Source organism: Theobroma umbraticum, unplaced genomic scaffold (assembly GCF_002168275.2).
Source record: "Theobroma umbraticum cultivar Fairchild unplaced genomic scaffold, ASM216827v3 scaffold_86.0, whole genome shotgun sequence".
NCBI lineage: Eukaryota > Viridiplantae > Streptophyta > Magnoliopsida > Malvales > Malvaceae > Theobroma > Theobroma umbraticum.
Window position 1 is genome coordinate 2,000,432 of NW_018397263.1, and position 19,103 is coordinate 2,019,534.

Below are 19,103 nucleotides of genomic sequence, written 5' to 3' on the forward strand. Positions count from 1 at the left end.
CATTGTCCGCTATAATATGATCATTGCAGGTATGGCAAGCCTTTGTAGGTGTTAAGGCTCGACGAGTGGAGAGATATTACGAGGATTTGCTGGCTCAAGAAACCTACGAGGATGATCAGCAAAGTAACTCATCTGGAGTGTTCAGAAAATGGAGAAGGCAGATTGAGAAGGTCATTAGATGCATGTGCCTTGGACTTTATCGTTCAATCTTTTCAATTCGTAGGTGCTACATCTTTTGCTTTATATTGTTCTTACGATTCTTCCTAGACTAACTTGTCTGTTTGTTTTACAGGATTTACCGCGGACTTTTCCAGGTCATCCTGCTTTGAATGATAATGGTAGGGATTCCTTGAGGCGTTTACTTTTAGCATATGCTCGACATAACCCCTCTGTTGGGTACTGTCAGGTAATTGTTGAATTAAAGTTCTTTCTCTGTAAATTTAGTTGAACTGGTACTACTGTGTTAGTATTATCTTAATTGATTCCTCGCTTTCAAACTTGCACCATAATATGGCAACTGCCTTCTCCTTTATCTGAATAAACCAACTTGTACTTCTCATAGTTGTCCATCTACGTCATAAGCTCTCTCTCTCTCAAGTTTTATTTGCACTCTTATATTCTTTAGAATCTATCTAAGAAACTTTTCTTTGGAAATTATTTAAAAATTTATCCAATTTTTTTATCATTTCCTTGGTTTCAGTGATGCTGTTGCTGTGTAAGTACAGCACAAAGAGGTCATAATTCTGTTGATTATAAAATTTTGGAACCTCACAGAACAACTCTAATGTTCTAAAACCATGATCTTATGTTACATTAGACTTTTTTCACCTCACAAGTGGATCAAATTGCAGAAAGGTTGTAAGCTTAAAGTGCAACTTGAAGGCTCGATAGTCCAGTAGGGCATTAATGGAAATTTTTATTTTAAAACACATGTCAGCAGTTTTTCGTTTGGATTCTCAGTTTATATTTGTTCTGAATGGATCTTAGTGACCACTCTCTACAAGTGATTAATTTTTTAATAATTATTACCCCTCGTTGCACTTACTATTTTCATTTAATTTGACATGAAAAATATGCAGGCAATGAATTTCTTTGCTGGATTGTTGCTACTTCTGATGCCAGAGGAAAATGCCTTTTGGTAGGTTCAGGTTAGCTATTTATAAAATGGTTGATTTCTGAAAGTATTTACTTCTATCCATAATATATTTTGTATAGTTTATCCTCGAATTGGTTTTGGGGTACACGGAACCTTTTTTGACCATCTTTTGTCCCAGTAAATTGTTGTGAAGAACGTTTTTGTACTTTTCCAAAAAAAGGAGTCTCTTTTCTAAGCATGGCTGCTGTATTCTCTTGTGCTAGTTTTTGTACAAAGGCATAAATGGTTACATGCATACTCATGATTCAAGAATAGCTAGGTCAGCTTTAAAGACTGATTTCTTTCGATGTATTCTCAGGACCTTGGTGGGCATTATTGATGATTATTTTGATGGGTACTATACGGAGGAAATGATAGAATCTCAGGTTTTTTAATTTGTTAAATTTCTTTTTTTTTTTTTGATAAAATTGCATGTTCTTCAGCAAATTTCTCTTGTTGCCTTGCAAGTTCAGTGCCTATCGTCATGTTCACCAACGTGCTGATCTTGGAGTATTTCTAAAGGGGTTTTGCCAATTTACAACTTATGACTCTCATTATTTCTATTTTCATAGGTTGACCAACTTGTATTTGAAGAGTTGATGCGTGAAAGATTTCCCAAATTGGGTTTGTTTGCTTTTCAACATTTTCTTTATTAATTATCTTCTTCTGCATTACATGAAATAATATGGGTAAATTTTTTTCATCTATGCCTCTTGTGCAGTCAATCATCTGGATTACTTGGGAGTGCAGGTGGCATGGATTTCTGGACCCTGGTTTCTTTCCATTTTTGTTAATATGCTTCCTTGGGAGAGCGGTAAGATTTAGAGTTAGTGACGCAAGTTAAATTTGTCTAATTATTTCACTCAAAACGCTTAGTTCTAAGCACTCTGCATTCTCTTTGTTAGAAATCATGTTTACCTAGTGATGGATTTCTTCATCTCAGTTCTTCGCATTTGGGATGTGCTTCTATTTGAAGGAAATCGTGTTATGCTATTTCGAACGGCCCTCGCTCTAATGGAATTATATGGTATTGAGATTTTATGTTTATAAAATTCGTGAAGCATTAAGTGTGGATGATGAATTCAAAAAGCAGTCTGGTTACATGAAGTTTACTGTAGGTCCTGCCTTAGTTACAACTAAAGATGCTGGGGATGCCATCACTTTGCTGCAATCCCTTGCTGGCTCAACATTTGACAGCAGCCAACTTGTTTTGACTGCCTGCATGGGGTTTTTGGCTGTGACTGATGCTAGATTACAAGACTTGAGAGATAAGCATAGGCCTGCTGTGCTAGCAATTGTTGAGGAAAGAACAAAAGGAGGTCGAGTTTGGAAAGATTCAAAAGGACTTGCATCGAAGCTGTACAGTTTCAAGCATGATCGTGGGTCACTGCTGGAAGAAACAAAGCCTGCTCAAGAGGTAGTTGATGGAGACATATCTAATTTGGAGACTCGTTCCTCAAATCTGGATGAATTGCTTTGTAGCCTAAATGCTGATTCAGAAGTGGATTCCCTACCAGATCTTCAAGAACAGGTAGTTTTCTTTGTTTGTCTTCTTAACACTTGTGCACTGCATTTCTAATATTTTAGGAAGCTATTCACCAATGATACCTGTCTTATATTTCATGGTCCACATGCTGCAGATTTTACATGCTTAATTTATTGACTACTAAGTTCCATGAGAAGTTGAGGTTTGCCTGCTTTTCTTTCACCTTATCAGCTTTAACCAAATGCTGGTTTGAGCTGCCCTTGTTCAGTGATGTGAATATAGAAAATTACATTTCAGATTCAAGAATTAGTATGGCTTCAGCACAATCTTGCATAACCTGGGTAAAACGATATTGATTTAGATCTTTGTTTGCATTTTGACGATCCACTAAACATCAATGGTGCTAGATAATGCAAATATAAGAACATTGACAGCAGGTATTTTAACTACAATGCATGAACTGTTGAATGTTGATATGATTGAACAAATAGCCTGTGGCTTCATCGTATGACTTAATAAAGGCTTGAAAATTCTCTGCTCTTATAACCAATCTCCTCAAGTTCTGCATTTTTAACCTAATAACCCTGAATGAGCTATAATTATACTCACTAAAACTTATTCTAGGTTTTCTAATAGTGTTTCACTTGTAATTAATTGGATTGAATGAATAATCACTGTGCAACTCCTTTTGAAATTTCAATCATTAACAGTTTATGTGCAGGTTGATTGGATGAAGGTTGAGCTATGTAGGTTGCTTGAGGAAAAAAGGGCTGCTATACTCCGGTTAGTATTCTACTGTCTGTGGTTTCTGATTTTTTTTCTCTCAAACTTCTGTTTCTACTTGCTCTGATTTATTCAATGATGGTAAAATAATAAAGCATCATGTCTGCCAGTTATCTCATCATTTCAGGGGAGTTGCTTCATTCAAGACAGCTATAGTGAAAGTGCATCTCCTGAAACTATAGATAGCAATCTATTTCAGAGTTAGGAATGAATCCAATATGACCATTTTCCTGTTTTCTTGAGATGAATTATTTCTGATTTTGTCAAAGTGCTTCTATAACCTATCATTTTACCTGTAACCATGGTTCCTGTTCTTTTCCAGAGCTGAGGAGCTAGAGACAGCGCTTGTGGAGATGGTCAAAGAAGATAACCGACGGCAATTGAGTGCAAAGGTATATGTAAATTTATTTGTACGAATATGTTATATGTGCCCAACATATCATTTGGTCAATGGTAATACTTCTCCTACTGCTATGTAAGCTTTGGGTTACTCAAGTTGCTTGCAGGATTTGAAGTTTGTTAATAATGCTGCAGATTGAACAGTTAGAGCAAGAGGTGGCTGATCTACAGCAAGCCCTTGCTGATAAGAAAGAACAAGAAGTTGCTATGCTTAAGGTTAAAATTTGGCCTCTCGTTTCTCTAATGCATTTTTTTGGCACTATGGCTTAATGCTTATTCTATTATGAGTCCTCTAGTGATTTTTCGGTTCTATGTGCTACAGGTTTTGATGCGGCTAGAGCAAGAGCAAAGGATAACTGAAGATGCTCGCAGAAACACAGAGCAAGATGCAGCTGCCCAGAGATATGCAGTTACAGTGCTTCAGGTTCTTTTCTGTTCTTGATGCCCTAGATATGACGGAAATGTTAAACTATAGATTTTATATTGTTCTTCTTATGTGATTGAATGAGAAGTTCAAAGATATTTGGGTATACACCAAAGAGGACTACTCATTCTGTTTTTCATATATGTTTGATGCTAGATGACATATTGTTGTGATGTGAGTCCTATCAAGAAACTTAAGCTACTGAGAGGCAATTTGTTCAGATAACAACTTCATGGCTTGGTTAAGCTGTCAAATAGTTATGCATTTCCCCACATTATCCTCAACATTCTTCAATTACATTATATGTCTTATATGTTTTTCTGTAAAGTAGGCAAAAGATGATTGCAGAATTTAAAACTTGAATGCTTAACTATTTGGAAATTATTTTATACATTTATCTTTTGATATGTTGTACTCCCCTCAACTGTCTCAAGCCTTTTACCACAAGAATTGAGATTTGTTCTTTTCTTGTAATTTGTGAATTGTGCAGTTCCTTATGAAGGTGCCTCATAGCTGATTGTTACTTCCTTTTCTGTGCTCTGATTGATTGTGAGATCCCATGAGTAGTGTGTATTTATCTTTCCTTCTTTCTTTTGTGACTATGTTGATTCTCATATAAAGATACATTTGCAGGAAAAATATGAGAAGGCTTTGGCTTCTATTGCTCAGATGGAGAAGAGGGTGGTTATGGCAGAATCAATGTTGGAGGCTACCTTGCAATATCAATCTGGCCAAGCTAAAGCGCTATCTTCGCCAAGGTAAGAAATGTTTTAAGCCTCACTCATCTCCATTTCTATATCCATACGTATTCAAAATGTTCTGATAAATTTTCATTCAGCTTGATGCTGACGAAGAAAACTACGGGCCAAAAAGCAAATAGCATAGGTTCCTTGATCCAACTATCCAAGAAAACTAAAATCAAATGTTATTCTAACCCTTAAGTTAATGTCCCTAAGTGAAATTTGAGAAGAGAAACTGCTAATACATATGCAAGCTTCATGCGACACCATTTTCAACTTTGCCTTGCAAAACAAGCATTCATGCACTAATATCTGTTCTCTAAGCAGTCCAATGGTTAGTAGACCAACAAATGACAGAGGAATAGGAAGTGATGTAGAACCACACCTTTATGGCATTACCAGGGTTTTACTGAATATTGAGGAGTTCCGTTCTTATCATAACTAAGGTTGGATGTTTATAGCTGTATATTCTTAATTTTGTTCTTTCGGTCAAATTTTGGACTTTGTCATTCTCTCTTTCTTCACTCTTTCTGTAAGAAAAATCTGATTCAATGTGTGTGTGTGTGTGTATAGATATTCATGTCTGATGGAACTGATTCAGTATTCAGTCATTTGGTATCTGATTGAGAATAACAAAATAAAGTATTTATAGTTACATGTTCTCATAAATAGGCAATTCTGCAATTAATCATAAACATAATTAAAACCGTTCTGCATTAGAAGGTTCAATGTTTTCAAATTTGGAGAAGAAACAAAGGCTATGCATCATTAAATTGCAGAACTTAGTACAAGGTCTCTTTGTTATTATAAAATTCCATTCTACGGAACAGGTGGAAAATGATTTTAAGGGAATAATCCTTTCTTTTCTATTTAAAAGTTTTCATCAAACAATTAATTTTTGCCGTTAATTTTTAAAATATGAACTGTTGTCCACTTGTATTCTCATGTAATGAAATAAAAAAACTGCATTCCTGGCAGGAATAAGATTGTAAACCGTTTGCAAATTATATTTGAAAACAGTAATCTTTTATGGCTGAGATCTCAATGACATTCAACTCTCTACTCAAAAGCAGGACAATGCTTTGGTGCAAGATATTGTTTATGCATGTTATGAATTACATCTGCTTAGTGGATATTTTTCCACAAGTGGCCAGATCCTCATAGTTTGTCTTAAGAAAGATAGCATGGTTTTGTAGGGCTCAGCGTAATCAGGCCTCCACACAGGACAGTCCCAGAAGAAAGGCAGGCATATTGTCATTCGGACTTGGCTGGCGTGACAAGAACAAGGTAAAAGTATGCATTGTCGTGTTTGGGTAGGTGTTACTGCAGATGACGCAGTGGCTTGTTGGTCCTTATATAGATGAAATAGATGAAATATTTTATTGAACTGTTTTGGAGCATTAACTGCACATTGTGAAATATCAATCTATATCCTTTAAATAAAGTTTATGGTGCTGCAAATATCTTGAGGTTTTTTGAGTTTTAGAGTTTAGAAAATGCTGCATACCTATTTTCTTTGCCTTTATTTGAAGCTTGTAAACTTGGATTTGATATGGCAGGGCAAACCCAATTTTGAGGAGTCTACAGACAGTAAATCCCCGGAGGAAACAAACACCCAAGACCAAGAGAAGAACTAGCCCTGGTGCCATATAATTCTTTCAATTTGTGCCTCCACTGCCAAGAAGGCACTTCTCTGCATCTGTTCTGATATTTAATAGCTCTGTTTCCTTATCTGTAGTTATGAGTATACTGGCAATTAATTAATGGTAAGAGAGGGGTCTATTTGTATAAAGTATCAATTTGAACCCAAGTAGACTTGTAGAAGTCAGATTAATTTGACTTTAATCAAATGTGTAGCAGCACATTATACATTAATCAGTAAACAAAGATTTTTATTTTAATTTCCACAATTTTTGAACCATTGAATTACTTGATTCTATCATTTCTATATCTTTCATGCATTCAGTGTATAGCATGATTGTACAAGAAAATATCACTGCCTGATAAGAAAGCATCTGATTATATTATGAATATGAGTGAAATTTCATGTAAATAGGGAAACAGCTGCTACAAATATCTCCTAACAACAAACGCAATAGCTTATAAAAATGTGCCTTTGGTTTGTAAGAATTAAGCAAAATTTGGTAACAAGGCATGTTATGTAATGCAGGCAGTATGCGTTCAGCCTAGCCCTGTGATTTCATTTACATTAAAAGATGCCACAACTCATAACATCATCAATACCAGCATCTATCAAAAGTTGGCAGATCCCAGAAAAGCCTCTAATGAGCGTACAGAATCCAAGCAAGTATCAACTTAACCTTCTTGTTCGATCCCTTTCAGACCCACTGCCACCGTTGGGCTTCTTATCTCTGTCTCTCTTCGTCCGTGGAGGAGTTCCAGGGGCCAAGCGGGAACCCTGCACTGATTGTATATCTGGTTCAAACTTTTGAGAAGCAAGGTAAGTCAAAGCTGTGACTACATCAGCAATGAGAGGTCGCATATTTGGCTGCTCCTGAACACACATTGCAGCCACTGCAAGTGCTTGGAATAAGCCTCTTGGAGGATACTGCCCTTGGAGCATTGGATCGGCCATTTGAGAGAACTTTTTTCGGTCTTTGAATAATGGCTTTGCCTGCAACAAAGGTCAGGACAGAAGTGAAACGTTTGCAACCTGACAGAAAATCACTATTTTTTAGCTTTTATCCATAACTTTTTCTTGTTCTTGTCGCACTCCTCATCAATATGTGAAATAGCTAATGTACTTTAAGGTTGAAGACTAATTACAACAAAATTGGAAGCAAGCCAAAGATTTAGATACACTGTTATCTGTTTCTTACCCATGCTACTAGATTCTGTTCCCCCGCAGCTTTTGAATTGTCAATTGCTTTCCTGCCGGTTATGATTTCCAGAAGAACAACCCCAAAGCTATAAACATCTGATTTCAGAGTTAGTTGACCAGTCATTGCATACTCTGGGGCACAGTATCCATAGGTGCCCATAACCCTTGTGGATACATGGGTGTCATCGCCAACAGGCCCAAGTTTGGCCAAGCCAAAATCAGATAGCTTAGGAAAATATCCTTCACCAAGTAAAATGTTGGAGCATTTCAAATCTCGGTATATAACAGGGGGGCTGGCTTTGTCATGTAAATACTCCAACCCTTTCGCAGCCCCAGCAGCTATTTTCATTCTTGTATTCCAGTCCAGCCTTTTCTTACCAGGTGAAATGTCTGCAAATATTAAGCATAAGAAATCATCCTCCTGTTAGAGCAAATGCAAAACAGAGAAAAAATTCAGTGACAAATAACAAAACATGAGTTAATGCAATGCATACCATGTAAATGATCTTCCAGAGATCCTAAGGGCATATATTCATAAACCAGAAGCCTTTGATCTCCATCAGCACAATACCCAGTAAGATTAACAAGGTTAGGATGGTGAAGTAGGCTAAGCATTAAAACTTCAACAAGAAATTCCCTGTTCCCTTGCAACCCATTACGATCAAGTTGCTTTATAGCGACGACCTACACCCATCAAGAAATCAAGATTCAATTTCCACCTTAGGCAAAAGCAAGCCTTCATTTAACTTGTGTAAGCAGTTAACTTTGTTTCAGGTTTTTCACTTTACAACTAACCTGATTTGTACTCTCCAGACGCCCTTTGTACACTCTACCAAAACCTCCTTCTCCCAAAAGGCATTCAGCTCTAAAATTCTTAGTTGCTGTCGCCAATTCACGAAATGTAAAAATCTGTGCAGCAATATGTTCACCCCCTCTGCTTCTAGATGTCTCCCCACTTGACGAGGAATCTGTTTGCAATTTGTGTGAACAAATAAAAGATGACGAAAATGTTGGCAAACAACCAATAATTGTTTGCATTTGATTCTAGAGGAGAAAAACCAAGGCACAACAAGGAAACCACATAACAAAATAGGAATGCAAACGAAAAACACCAAGAACACACTGAGCTGGATTTTGCCAAGACATGCGCTAAAGACTGATCCATCATCATACCACAACTTCACCTCACAAAATCCATCATATTGCTCACAAAATCTTCAAGGCATATGCAACATATATGAGGTGTATCCAAAATCCCATCTGAGCAAGGATTTTGCTACTTTGTCCATCACTTGAAATTAACAGACAAAATGAAGGAAAAAGAAAAAGGGTCAAGGCTAGCAAAGAGTTACAAATAAAGAGGAAAGAAAATAATCAGTGACAGAGTGCAACACTTTCATTATGTACTCTTATGAGTTTAAGATGATTGCACAGAAGGTTGTCACCTAAAAATACTAATACTTTACATTAAAAAGAACAAAATTAGACAGAATCCAAAACTATAAGTAAAATCCATATGCAGTCTAGCTTGCAAAACAGAAGCAGTACCTTTAATTACCTCATACCTACCGATATGCATGCAAAGAAATTACCTTGTAAGCTACTGATAAGCAAACTGAATAAAGGAAAAAATAAACAATTGATCAAGCAATCAAGTCCTCTAATTTTTTTTCCTTTCCCCTTCTAAGTATACAAGATATTGATCCAAAATCTATCTGAACATCCAAAACAAACCTGAATTACCTAACAACTGATCAACTTGCATAAAATCCAGATAAAGAACACAAGTATTTAATTTCAAAAACCAATAAAGCACATAAAAACCATACTATTAGTTAATCAACATAACAGCATAAAGACATCTTTCTGCCACAGTAACATAAAAAGAAAAAAAAAAGGTCATACATTTATTAACTTTTATATAATATAAAAAAGCATTACCTGAAGAAGGTTTGATTTGATCAAGTGGCAGCTGCTCCATCTTTTTGTTCTTCTTAGACTTATTAGCTTTGGTATTTGATTTGCCAGAACAAGGAAGCCACCCCATGATTCTTCTTCCTTGCTTCTTTCTCTCCTCTTTCACTTCAAAAAAAAAAAAAAAAACCTTTACTGCTATCAAAACATTAAAACAACATCAACCCATTTCTTGAACAACCTTAATATCACTTAAAACAAAGAAACTTTGATGCAGATTTCACAAGTTTTTATTACAAAAGAGCCCAACGTTTTTGTTTCTCAGTAACGTTTACGTTTTTTTCTTATTTCTTTTACTCCTAGAATTACGTGATTAGCTTAAACATTTTTAATTTTGGACCACTTATTAGAGATACGGTGTCGTTTTAGGTGCGTGGAACTGGAGTCAGCACAGATGGTCCTCGAACGTGGGTCCCATTAACGGGATTCAATGTTATCTTCTTGCAATTGAAAAAGAATAAAAGATAAATTTCCTAACCGTCCGATCTGATTAAATAATAAAATAAGACCGGCTTGGGGAACGAAATTGACGGAGGTGATTGAAATTTGCACGTGGACTTTGGTCCATGGAAAAAGGTTTTCATACTACAATTAATTTTCCCTCCCTAGGTAAAACTTTTACTTGGCTCTAAATTTGACAGCTGGTCACGAAACCATCATGTAGCCATATTTGAACTACTTAGTGAAACGTTAAAATGACAAAGAAGAAACAGTTAATTTTCTATAAATTAATACTTTTGATATTATGAAATTTATTAATTAATTAAAATATTATTTAATTGATAAATTAATAATTTATTAATTTACATATCAATTAATAAAAAATTAATTTATTCAAATATTTTTTATTTTTTAAAATATTAAACTTAATATATATACATATATTGTGCATAGCTTCTTTTTTAGTAGGAAAACACTATATTAAATTTTTTTATATATTAAAAAAAGTTAAATATAAAATCTAAAGATATATCAATTTAGGTCTTTAACATAAATATTTTTTTGATTTAAACTATCTTCACGAATTCATAATTTTAATAAAAATATATATTTATTAAATAAAAAAAGATATGTATTTATAAACTTAAAATCTTATTTCAACGAAGTGTTGAATATTTACTTATGAAAGAAAATTATTAGTAAAACCTAGTAAGTTAAGTCGTGTTTGTTTTTAATCAAAGATAAATTATCGGTTGATGGCACATCAAAGACAACAACATGCTAACAACGACCCATCTTTTTTTTTATTAAACTAAACAACCGGTTAAATATTTGGTCTCAAAATCAACAAAATCAATATTTACGTGACAATCACGGATATTAAGTGTGATCTTTTTGCGTAAAATAAACATAAACAAAGAGACGTGGTCAAGATTTTTCCAAGAGTCTAGAAAATTTTGATCATGACCTTGGTAACAAAACGAGTGAAATTAACAATAGTCTATTGCCAAGTCCACATCTTGGACCCCCAATAGGAAATCACTGTCATTCATGTGCAAAACAAATGACGTTTAGCTAGTGCATTTCAATCTCAAACTAATGAATTTTTTTTTTTTGCAATATTTTAAATAAATATATGAATTTAGTATAATTAAAGTATGTATTCTTTTTTTTTTTGAAATGAATTTTATGTGTATGTATACGGATTAAATACTTATAATATCTCATGTAAAGTAAACTTTGTTATTATTGTTATTATTATAAAATTGATATTGAGAAAACCTTGGTAGTATAAAATGTATAGTATGGATTAATAATTAGTAAAACTTCATTTGCTGTTTGATTGCACCTTTGCTTGGGGAATATCAATTGGGTCTCACCAGGTGATGCTCCCTCATTCTTTGATTCATGGATAAATTACACTATTCCTGCCAATCAAAAGAATGCTCGAGAAATGCCTTTTTTATGCAAATCTGTAGACATTGTGTTTTTTATTTTTAATTAAAAGAAGAAGATTCAAACTCTTTTTTTAAAATAAAAAATTATAATTAATTAATAAATCAAATACCTAAATGCTGTGAACATTGTAAATTATATTCAGGGGCAAGAAATTTGTTGCTAAACAAATTGTAGAAATTACTCTCATCGGGCTCTGGCTATGGTGCAAAGGAAGCTGACAGATGGGGGCACATCCCGCTAGCATTTGTCTCATTACTGCCAGTACCAAAACGAGTAAAACTTCCAAGCATAGGAAACAACCGCTTGGAAAGTTGGAATCCCTCCCTCCCTCCCTACCCCACCTCCACTCCCGCCAAGCTCCCTCAAACTTATTGCAGACGGTGCGCCAAAGGGAAGCCAGGACCAATCGGCATCGGGGGTGTTTTGAGGGACCATCTTGGCTTCATAAAAGGTACATTCTCCAACCACATAGGCATTGAAGAGTCAAACTATGCTGAATTTCAAGCCATTCAGGAAGGAATCAGATTTTTCTCTTACTATGAGCCACATCCCATGTCCTGGAAGTGGAAAGTTATTCATCGAATGCCATCAGCTGGACTAATGACCACAACAATGAAAACTATCTCCAATGCCTTTGAAGCCGGCCAATTCGTGTAGCTGCTCTGGAATTTCGTTTAAACATGTCCTACGTGAAGCCAACACACTGGCAGATGGATTGGACAAAGTGGGTGTGACAAGGACCAATAATTTTTGTGCTTACTTCAGGAACTTAACGCAAGGATGAAGCTACTGACCCCCTCCCGTGATCTTTTCTGGTTTTGGTGTGCTGAGCATTTTACCTAAGTTGTCGTAGTTCATTGCCTTTAAGTCTAGATAGTTTCTTGACTTTGTGACTGAGTGTTATTAGGCACATCAGGACTCTCCGGACACTGCCCGTCCCTATGTGGTGGACTTTTTTTATCTTTTTTGCAAGTCACTATGTGACTCTCTGTTTGTCTCCATTGAGAGACATCCTTCAGCAATAAAATATCAGCCTTTCAAAAAAAAAAAAAGAAAAATAATTAGTAAAACTTACTTCGAAGCTTTTGGATATGACTTTTTCTTGTTATCTCTTTGTAAAATTTGGGTTATTGTTTAGTTCCCTTTCTTGTTTCTGCCAACGGTTTCTTATCGTCTTGTAAAAGACGTATTGGTTAAACCCTGCCATGGTCATGCCGATGGGACGTTTCCACCAATGACCGCCGCAGCCTCCACCGCCACTTTTCACTTTTTAGCCCAAGAAAGAAATGTCCGAATGAGGGTTGGTCTGCTTAGCAAAAGATTTGGTTTCTGATTATTTATTTCCATTTCAATATTTTCTGTTGTGTATGTATAATCTGCAACATGGGATGCTGATGTTATCTCTCTCAGTTGCTTAAGAAGGTTTCAGGAGCATAGTAACAGAAGAACATTACTCCCAACTTTTAAGTGAAAGAAAGAGAAAATGCTAGCAAGGTAGAGGACCTAGCCTTTTTCAGGGTATGCAAATAAAGAAAGGTGATGGAGTATGAGCTGACACCATTTTCCTCTTTCGCCAAGTAAGAGACATACGTGTTATAAAAGAAATTTTAGTCAAGTCAATGCAGAAGTAACCTAGCAAAATAATATGTCAATGCACAAGTAATTTGTATCAAAATTCTGCAGACATGTAAAGAAGTAGAGGCAGCAAAGAGTTCCAAGAGGACTTTGATGCCTTCTCTGTGAGATAGCAACATAATCCACAGACATTCTTGGCATAATTGCCAGAAGTTAGGATTGATCACTTAAGTAACAAAGACCTAAAGCTGCCCTGAAGTTGTTACAAGATCTCTAGAAACCTGAAACAAAACAGTGCTGATATATAACATATTAGATGTGCAGTTATTACTTATTATCTCATGGACGAAACAATTAATTTAAGAAAGAATGCAATAAGTTTAAGGCAGGCGGCATTAGAAGAAGATGAGGATCCGTGATGTCCTCCCTCTAATTTGAATTACCGACAGAAAACTGCCTTCATAGCTAAAATTCACAAGAAGGTGGCATGGTAAATGTAGCAGAAAGTCATATGTTGTGAGCTTCACAGTCACTTTTGGTCTTTGGTTCGGATGGCCTTGAGTCCGGCGAGCCTTTATCAAGACCAAATATCAAGTTGGAGACTATACCTTCTTTCGGTTGCTATCATCGCTTGCCTTTACTAGCAGCTGAATTAGAATCTGGATCAGAGGCCACAGGATTTGTGTTCCTAAGTGGCATCTCGTGGTTATGTTTACCTTCATACGTTGTGATGAAAGCTCTTGGATCATCCGATGCTCTTTCCACATGCTTGCGCACATTGCACTTAAGACTCGTGCATCTATAGTAACTTCTGCAAGACAAATTACCAAAAGTAGTAAGAAAACAAGGCTATAAAACTACATGATCGGCGGATGATGCATATATAGTACGTGTATCTTGTAAGTATTATAGAGGCTGCATCTATTTTGGACGATGAAGAGGTTGTGATCGCATGTTCCAAAAGAGAAGGAACTGCTTGCAAAAGTGTTTGGCTATCACCAACCAACAATACCATGATTCAAGCGGTAGAGTGAAAATAAAGTCACTCAAAGTAGGAAGGACCTAAGGGATTTGATACTGGCACCACATTAAGCCTAAAGGAGGTCCTATCAGCTATGAATTATGATGTGTCTCTTGAACAAGTTGAATTTTAACCTGGGATAAGGATTTCCCTTCACCACCTTCTGCCCATACTTTCTCCACCGAAAGCCATCTCCCATAATCTCAGAATCTGTACAACTTTGCACTACAACACGAGGTTCCTGGATGCCTTCCCCTGAGGTGCCCACTTCACTGGATTGATTCTCACCTTTCCTGAAGAAAACAGATCATAATTCAACACAATTTGAATTAGCTAAATGCTTCCGATTAAGGAATTGTATGTGATTTCAAACTGCTTTGTGTGGCAAATTTTCAAAGACCAAAAATCCTTATCATCTCAATTTCTTACCTTCTTTTACTCCTGGGCTCATCATCTTCTCCCTCCTTGCTTTGTTCCTCACATTCCCCACTAAGACCAATGGAATTCTCTGAAGTTACACCAGCATTAACAGCTCCAGTAGAAACATGCTCATAAGATAGCACAGCTTTCCCTTGATAAGATGGGGGAGCAGACAATCCGACTTCATTCTGATTTTCAACTCTACCGTCAGAACCTTCATTCCTTTCGTTAGGATTATTGCTCCACAATGAGTTGTTGGTATCTTGACCAGTCCCATCAGAAGCAGAGCCTAAACCTTGGGTCCCTGACGAATTTCGCTTGGGAGGCTGAGGCTTTGAATGGTTGTGTTCACCCTTGTAGACAATTTCAGCTATTTGACCATCAAATGATCTTTCAACTTTCTTTTTTACAGGACAATTTGGGTGTGTACACTTATAGTAGCTTCGTGGATACTCACTTCCTTTCACTTGCTTTTGCCCATATTTCCTCCAATTATAGCCATCATAAGAAGGTCGATCAATATTTGCCGCAGCTGGTAAGCTTTTTGGATCCTCCTCCATGTTCTGAGATCCCACCTTTGAGCGTTCACTTGTCTGATCTGTTTCTGCGTGTGATGGAGTATTCTGGTGAAAATTAGGACAAACTTGGGATCTGAAATTCTTTTTCTCTTGGTTTGTATGTTGAGCTGGTGCCTCCGTTGATTGCAGTGTTGGTTGATTTCTAGTGCTGAAGTTCCCCTGCAAAATTGAAACTCTAATATCAGTAGAAGGACGTGGGCTTCTGCAAATTTAACATCACGCCATGTCCATGAGTATGGCATAGATAATGAGCATCTGTGGGGATAAATCTAAGACATCAAGTAGTCAACAAAACAAAAATATTATCTTGGACTAGTTATTAGTATTCTTTAATCTAGAAGTAGCAGTTTCTCTGGCAGATAAACTAGCACATGGAGTTCTGCAGCTAACCATGTTTGCCAAAAGAGAAACAGTTGTCTTCGATACAAGCTTTGCCTGTGGTTTGTATACTACAGTAGGTTTGACATCTGATTTTAAGACCTTATCAGATGAACTAGAAACACCTATTCCAGAGAGCTCTGCCTGAAATTGTCAGATGGCAAAAAGATGAGAGGAAGAAAAATCTCGAAATGAGAAAGATATCCAGATGAAATAAGAGGAAACCTGGGAAGAAGCCACGGCAGATGGAGCATGATTCACAGCTGGCTTGAACCTCACTGTCTTTGGTCTAATTGCAGGAACTGCAGTTTCAGAACTGGCATTAGGGGGTGAGGCATTGATGGCACCTGCAAGCAACTCCGAGAAAGATTTAAAACTGGAGCAAGTAGGCTTTGAAGCTACTGGCTTAGCTATGACTATCCTCTCTGCTTCTTTAACCTCCATTTTAATAAATATACGAAATGCCAACTATATTTTAATGGAGCATAATATGCTGGAAAGAAGCCTTGCAAACCCAATTATACCATGCCCTTGATACTCAATTAAGCTGGATAGCAGTAGAAAATAGTATTTCTTGAGAAGGAAAACTTGCTGCAGGAGGGATGTTCAGAAGATGTTATAGAAGTCACTCTCTGCCAGTGTCAGCTTCAGTTATGCACAGCTCAAAATCAACATATTCAGACCTGTGCGCACCAGGATTATGCAAGTAACATGTATAAATAGAAGATTAAATTGACAAGAAGTGTTACAAAAGAAAGTTAAATACGTATGAGTGTGTGTCCTCAAAAAGATCAGGTACTTATCATAAACCAAACAACTTGGTGTGAGCTACAGCACACATATCTGGGTAGCAAAATCTGTTTATAGAGTTCGTAAAAACTAGCTCTAATTCAACATCTTGCTGTATTTTAAAGCTAATAAGATCATCTCTAAAATACATACTTGTTTCATCATATATTACCTACCAAATATTAGTATGAGAAGAAAAGCAACCTTTTCACAAGCTAAAATAACTATAAATTATGAGATAGGAAGGTATAAAGGACATAGAGAAAGGTGATGAAGAAGCTCCAAAAACTAGAACCTCCTCCTCAGCCAGCTGCAAAAGGCTCATGTACAAAATAATAACGGCACACATTATCACCATTTCATTGCTAATTCATTTTCTTCTGCCTTGCAATTGGTAAGCTAACTGGTATTAGGAGATAGTCCCTGTGAAATTCCTCTGCTCTCAGGTTATGACTGCATATAATATTAGAATGACATAGTCTTTTATTGGAGGAGAGATAAGCAGTCCCAAAAAACCTTCCCTATAGTAAACGATGTTGAGCTCTTTCAGCTTCGGATGCAAACAGAGTTGTTGTCTGTCAGTCACAACAAAACAACAAACTTCACAGTACAAACATGAATCAACAGGGTGATTTTTGAACCATTTTAGGATCCACTTTTCATGAACTAATGTAGCTATCAATACCCTCTCAGAGTTGCTTAACATTCATAATACCATTAACCTATAAATTGTCCTAAATCAGGGTGTTTGCTAACAAACTATCAACTATGGCAGAAAACCTCAGCAGTAAGACTGACACGGAGAAAGTTCAAACGATATTGGCGACAGGAATTTTCCTTTTAAAGGTATGCCAAATGAATAAATTGGATAAGACAGATATCCTGCTTTCTGTTAAGTCTCTAAAGCTGCACTCATACTTGAATGTAGTTGAATAATTGAACCAACTTTTGCTGACAGAGAAAACTTCTCTCTTCAACCTTCAGAGTAGCCACCGCATTCTGAAGCCATCGTTTATGCTTAGAAAATAAAATTGAGAGCTTGAAATATGCTGAAACTTCCCCATTTTCTCCATTTTATAAAACAATTCTCGTTATTTCCCAGCTTTCCTCTCCAGTATGTACAATGATACTCAAACATTTGCTCTGCTACTTCAAAACGATAACACAATCATAATTCACACTCCCTTCACCCTTACCTTAATCCTATCTAGAAGATAACTCAGTTGCTGTTTGACAGTCTTCCTCCACTGGTCATGAAGAGCCTAAATTTCAGGATTTCCAAATAAAACGTAGGCCAGAACCCAGAAAATCACTGACCATAGATCAAGATAAAGCTCATATTTAGTTACAGTCACGACCATAGGTGAAGAGAAGTTTCTTCACTCCCAACGTACAGTAACTACAATAAAACACCACCATTTTACATCAAAGAGACTCTAGTCTATATCAACCTCGTGAACCGATATCTTATTTTCTAGAAAAATTTAACTACCCCATATTTCTTTATGAAGAAGGAAAAGAAAAAAAAAGCAAATATTTAGGATTGTGCAAAAGAACGATAAGCTCGTTTTAGTTGTCACAGTAACAATAAGCCAAAAAAAAGTCCTTCTCTGCAGAGAAAATCCAAACCCCAAGAATAAAATATTTACAAAAAAAAAAAAGGAAAAGAGGAAATCTGAAAGTTCAACTGATTAGCTCAAAGCAAAACGTAAATAAACACACACAAAAATCCAAAAATAAAAAATAATGCTGAAGGAAATGAAAAGAGTAACAGCAAAAAGGAAATGAGAACTGACCAGAATGGCAGATACGTAATAAACTTAGCAACTTGTTTTTGCTGCCATGAAATCTCATTTCATTCACTCTTTTCAGCTCAGTCTGCACAACAGACCATGGAATTTGACCTCAGAAACTTCTTTAGCAGGAAAAAAAAAATGTAGATGCATACATGTAGAAATGGAAACGTGACTGAAACTCTGAAACACAAAGAACTTGACCTCGAAGAGCGAGAAAGCTTAACCAGTTAACAAAGGAAACGCAATATATTGTTTATACATGAAATGATAGTTCTTTCTGTGTGTTCTTGAACTTGTTAAAGAGAAAACAGGCTTGGGAACAAAAGGGTTTGGATTAAACTGGTTTCTTTAGAGCACCAACCCATGTTTCTTTTAAGGCCAGAGAAAAAGATTAAGACTTCGGTTTAGTATCTGAAACAGGGAATGTAAGGAAGTTCCATAGTCTTGACAGGAAGAAAAGGAGCAAAAAAGAATGAAGAAGAAAGGTTGCTAAGGGTAAAATATTGCTGTGAAAATCCCACTAAAAGTATTTTTATTTTTATTTTATTTAATGTTATTTTAACAATAAACTATAAATTATGGTTGTCTTTTTCTTTTATTGGAATATTTTGCATATTTGGGAATTTTGCTGTACATATGTATATATATGTTGGATTTGTATCAGAGGCTGGTGATTGGTGGATTACACGGGGGAGAGAGAGAGAGTGAGAGAGAGAGTGATGGTATGGCCAACTAACTGTCTCTGTATCTAATTTGACTCTCTGATACAAGTCCTTTCCATCATAAAATTTGGAAACACTGGCCCACCTTCCCCGTCACAGCGCGTGTAACACGACGGGTCTACCGCTCCCGTCTTGTCTTCGT

General features: G+C 36.2%; 3 protein-coding genes across 5 annotated transcripts in view; 1 reads left to right on the forward strand and 2 right to left on the reverse strand.

The window, feature by feature from the left end:
* LOC110420913 (Ypt/Rab-GAP domain of gyp1p superfamily protein) overlaps positions 1 to 7,236 on the forward strand; it is a 9,380-nt gene extending 2,144 nt beyond the window's left edge. For both annotated transcript variants that reach the window (XM_089784292.1, XM_089784293.1), the window contains exons 4-19: positions 30 to 170; positions 293 to 406; positions 1,080 to 1,138; positions 1,455 to 1,521; positions 1,708 to 1,759; positions 1,857 to 1,949; positions 2,079 to 2,162; positions 2,254 to 2,666; positions 3,343 to 3,404; positions 3,727 to 3,796; positions 3,939 to 4,019; positions 4,126 to 4,227; positions 4,861 to 4,985; positions 6,164 to 6,254; positions 6,527 to 6,733; positions 7,138 to 7,236. In XM_089784292.1, the coding sequence (XP_089640418.1) occupies positions 30 to 170; positions 293 to 406; positions 1,080 to 1,138; positions 1,455 to 1,521; positions 1,708 to 1,759; positions 1,857 to 1,949; positions 2,079 to 2,162; positions 2,254 to 2,666; positions 3,343 to 3,404; positions 3,727 to 3,796; positions 3,939 to 4,019; positions 4,126 to 4,227; positions 4,861 to 4,985; positions 6,164 to 6,254; positions 6,527 to 6,604 (1,632 nt within the window). In that variant the 3' untranslated portion in view covers positions 6,605 to 6,733; positions 7,138 to 7,236. The remainder of the gene's footprint in view (positions 1 to 29; positions 171 to 292; positions 407 to 1,079; positions 1,139 to 1,454; positions 1,522 to 1,707; positions 1,760 to 1,856; positions 1,950 to 2,078; positions 2,163 to 2,253; positions 2,667 to 3,342; positions 3,405 to 3,726; positions 3,797 to 3,938; positions 4,020 to 4,125; positions 4,228 to 4,860; positions 4,986 to 6,163; positions 6,255 to 6,526; positions 6,734 to 7,137) is intronic.
* On the reverse strand, positions 6,969 to 10,086 carry CDL1 (Protein kinase superfamily protein). Its single transcript, XM_021434319.1, has 5 exons — positions 9,751 to 10,086; positions 8,605 to 8,777; positions 8,304 to 8,493; positions 7,808 to 8,199; positions 6,969 to 7,602 (listed from the first exon to the last, which is right to left on the reverse strand). The coding sequence occupies exons 1-5, from the start codon at positions 9,854 to 9,856 to the stop codon at positions 7,279 to 7,281; spliced, it is 1,185 nt and encodes a 394-aa protein (XP_021289994.1). The 5' UTR covers positions 9,857 to 10,086; the 3' UTR covers positions 6,969 to 7,278.
* Positions 10,087 to 13,310: 3,224 nt separating this feature from the next.
* On the reverse strand, positions 13,311 to 18,799 carry TTG2 (WRKY family transcription factor family protein). Of its 2 annotated transcripts, XM_021433520.2 has the most exons (7): positions 18,441 to 18,789; positions 18,240 to 18,321; positions 15,880 to 16,337; positions 15,667 to 15,798; positions 14,708 to 15,435; positions 14,413 to 14,571; positions 13,311 to 14,068 (listed from the first exon to the last, which is right to left on the reverse strand). In XM_021433520.2, the coding sequence occupies exons 3-7, from the start codon at positions 16,096 to 16,098 to the stop codon at positions 13,882 to 13,884; spliced, it is 1,425 nt and encodes a 474-aa protein (XP_021289195.1). In that variant the 5' UTR covers positions 16,099 to 16,337; positions 18,240 to 18,321; positions 18,441 to 18,789; the 3' UTR covers positions 13,311 to 13,881. The 2 variants fall into 2 exon arrangements, with proteins under 2 accessions (XP_021289195.1, XP_021289196.1); XM_021433521.2 differs by lacking the exon at positions 15,667 to 15,798 and having other exon boundaries at positions 18,441 to 18,799.
* Positions 18,800 to 19,103: the final 304 nt, after the last annotated feature.